The 3,011-nt window shown below is 41.8% G+C and overlaps 1 protein-coding gene across 1 annotated transcript in view; it reads left to right on the forward strand.

Moving 5' to 3' along the window:
- Positions 1-3,011, forward strand: part of LOC112066518 (NADH dehydrogenase [ubiquinone] 1 alpha subcomplex subunit 9, mitochondrial-like) — a 22,170-nt gene that overhangs the window by 17,842 nt on the left and 1,317 nt on the right. The window contains exon 7 of the mRNA XM_028497128.1: positions 1,865-1,977. Within this exon, the coding sequence (XP_028352929.1) occupies positions 1,865-1,977 (113 nt within the window). The remainder of the gene's footprint in view (positions 1-1,864; positions 1,978-3,011) is intronic.

Genomic DNA, 3,011 nt, shown 5'->3' on the forward strand with positions numbered 1-3,011 from the left:
CCTGCATCGGCAGGCGGACTCTCAACCACTGCGCCACCAGGGAAGCCCTATCTTCTGTTTTTTGGTAGTAGCCATCCTAATGGGTATGAGGTAATATCTGATGGCTTTTCCCTAACGATTAGTGATGTTGAGCATCTTTTCACGTGCTTGTTGTCCATTTGTATATCTTATTTGGAGAAATGTCTATTCATGTCCTTTGCTCATATTTTAATTGGGTGGTTTTTTGTTATTGTTGAATTGTAGGAGTTCTTTACACATTTTGGATAGTAACCGCCTTCCTATCAGACAAATGATTTGCAAACACTTTCTCTCATTCTCTAGGTTGCATTTTTACACTGTTAATTGTGTCCTTTGTTTCACAGAAGTTTTTAATTCTGATGTAGTCCAGTTTATCTATTTTTACTTTTGTTGCCTTTGCTTTTGGTGCCATAGCCAAGAAGTCATTGCTAAATCCGTTGTCATGAAGCTTTTCCCCTGTGTTTTCTTCTAAGGGTTTTGTACTTTTAGCTCTTACGTTTTGGTCTTTGATCTATTTTGAGTTATTTTTTGTGTATGGTGTGAGGTGAGGTTCACTTTCATTCTTTAGCCTATGGATATTCAGTTTTCCCAGCATCATTTGTTGAAAAGACTCTCATTTCTCCTTTGAATGGTGCTGGCACCTTGTCAAAATTTTTTTGGCCACACGTGCAATGATTATATCTCTCTATTCCATTCCATTGGTCTATGTCTGTCTTTTTGCCACTGTTTTGATCACTATACACTGTTCTGATTACTGTAGCTTTGTAGTAAGTTTTGAAATCAGGAAGTGTGAAACCTCCAACTCTTTTCTTTTTCAAGATTGTTTTGGTTATTTGGGGTGTCTTAATATTCCATATGAATTTTAGAATGGAGTTTCCTGTCTTTCTGCAAAAAACACCATTGGGATTTGGATAGGGATAGCATTAAATCTGTAGACTGCTTTGGGTAGTATTGACATCTTAACAGTATTAAGTTTTCCAATCCATGAACATGGGATGTCTTTCCATTTGTGTCTTTTTAAATTTCTTTCAGCAATGTTTTGTAGTTTTCAGAGTGCAAGTCTTTAACCAACTTGGTTTAGTCTTTCCCTAAGTATTTTGTTCTTTTGGATGCTCTTATAAATAATTTCTACTTTTAAAAGTTTTTTTTAAGGGACTTCCCTGGTGGTCCAGTGGTAAGGACTCCACGCTTCCACTGCAGGGGGCACAGGTTCAATCCCTGGTCCGGTAACTAAGATCCCAGAAGCCGTGTGGTGTGGCCAAAAAAAAAAAAAAAAATTTTTTTTAAGAAAATCTTTTTTTACCTTTACATTTAAGCCACTTGGGATTTTGTTTTGGCTTATGGCAAGATGTGAGCCATTTCTTTCTTTTTTTGTTTTTTTCCTTCAAAGAGTAGAATGATTATCTCAGTGTCATCTATTAAATACTTCCATTCTCTACGTATTTGTGGTACTGCATTCATCATACGCTAAATTCCTATTTTCACCTGCATCTTTCTCTGGGTTAGTTGTATTGCTGATCTGTTGATTAAAATAGGGTGCAGGTAGAGTGCAGTCTTGGGAGTGGCCATGTGCTTAGCACTGCAGAGTGGAAGACAGGTAGACAAGCCACCTGACTGCTTTCCCTGTTCTTTGTGTCCCTAAGAATCTGGCCCTTTTACTGTCTAAGTTTGTTGTGTGAAAAAAAAAATGGCTGCCCCTTGTAGGATCATTGACTGCCTCAGAGTCAGCTACATTCATTTCATTATTTTTACTACGCAAAATGGTTATGCCAGCTTGGGGCACTTGGAGATGCGTGGGTCTTCAGGCAGCCTAGGCCTTCTAAGAATGTTGTCTTTCTTCCGCCAGGTATTCGATGGTTCGGTGGTGTCCCTCTTACTTCCTTGGGCAAGAAGACAGTGAAACAACCAGTATATGTAAGTACCCTGGATAAAGGAGCTTTTTCTGAATTCAAGAGTCAGGTGATCAGTTTTCCAGTTTTATCCTAATCCTGTAATCCCATCATTTTCATCTCTGTCAGCTTGCTTTGACTGGTTGCCTCTCAGTTTATCTAAGAGGTACAAGTATTCTTTGTCTTCACTTGTTCATTCATTTAAGAAAACTGTATTGAGCCCTTAATGTGCTAGGCACACCGCGCGTCACTGGGAATATTGAGATGCTAACGTCACTGGGAATATTGAGATGCTAATGACACAGACACACGTTGCTGTCCTCAAGATGGTCAGAGGCAGGTCAGCAAAACAATTGTCATGCAGCGTGATAAGTGCTATGACAGGAGAGGGTTTTACGTAAATATGTCAGAGGACACCTACTCCAGACTTGAGGGTCAGGGAAGGCCTCCAAGGAAATGACATCTTAGGTGAGACCCTAAAGATGAGTCACATGCAGAGGGAGCGGTGTGTACAGGGGCCCAGAGGTGAGAGAGCATGCTCGAGTCCACGTTGTGTTGAACCAGGGTCTCTCAGCTGGGGCACTGTGGACTTCTGGGCCGGTAACGCTTTGCTGTGGCGGCTGCTGTGGAATGTGTGGCTGCATTCCTGGCCTCCAGCCACCGGGTGGCAGTAGCACCCCCCAAGCTGTGACAACTAAAACTACCTCCAGGCATTTGCCAATGTCCCTTAGGGGCCAAAATCACCCCTAGTGAAAACCACGGGGTCTGAAATCATGTAAGATTATTATTATTTTTAAAAGTCAAAATGGTAGAATATTGGCACTTCCGTGTGGTTTGGACTAATGGTTTGTGATAGCACAGTGAGAGCAAGAGGAGGAGGAGGGGGGGTGAGGTTGGAGCCGATGGGAGAGGACTGGATGCCCCCGAAGCTAACGTGCTCCGACTGGAGAAGGTATTCAGGTGACCCTCCCATGTGGAGGTTATTTGAGCTCTTGAGATATGGGTTCTTTTAGTAGCGTTCTGAAAAGAGACAATGACGTCATCTTAATCTTATCATTCTGTTGTTGTTGTGATCCATGTGGCCTGCTTTCCTTCCTTCCTCCC

The sequence above is a fragment of the Physeter macrocephalus genome, chromosome 12 (assembly GCF_002837175.3).
Source record: "Physeter macrocephalus isolate SW-GA chromosome 12, ASM283717v5, whole genome shotgun sequence".
NCBI lineage: Eukaryota > Metazoa > Chordata > Mammalia > Artiodactyla > Physeteridae > Physeter > Physeter macrocephalus.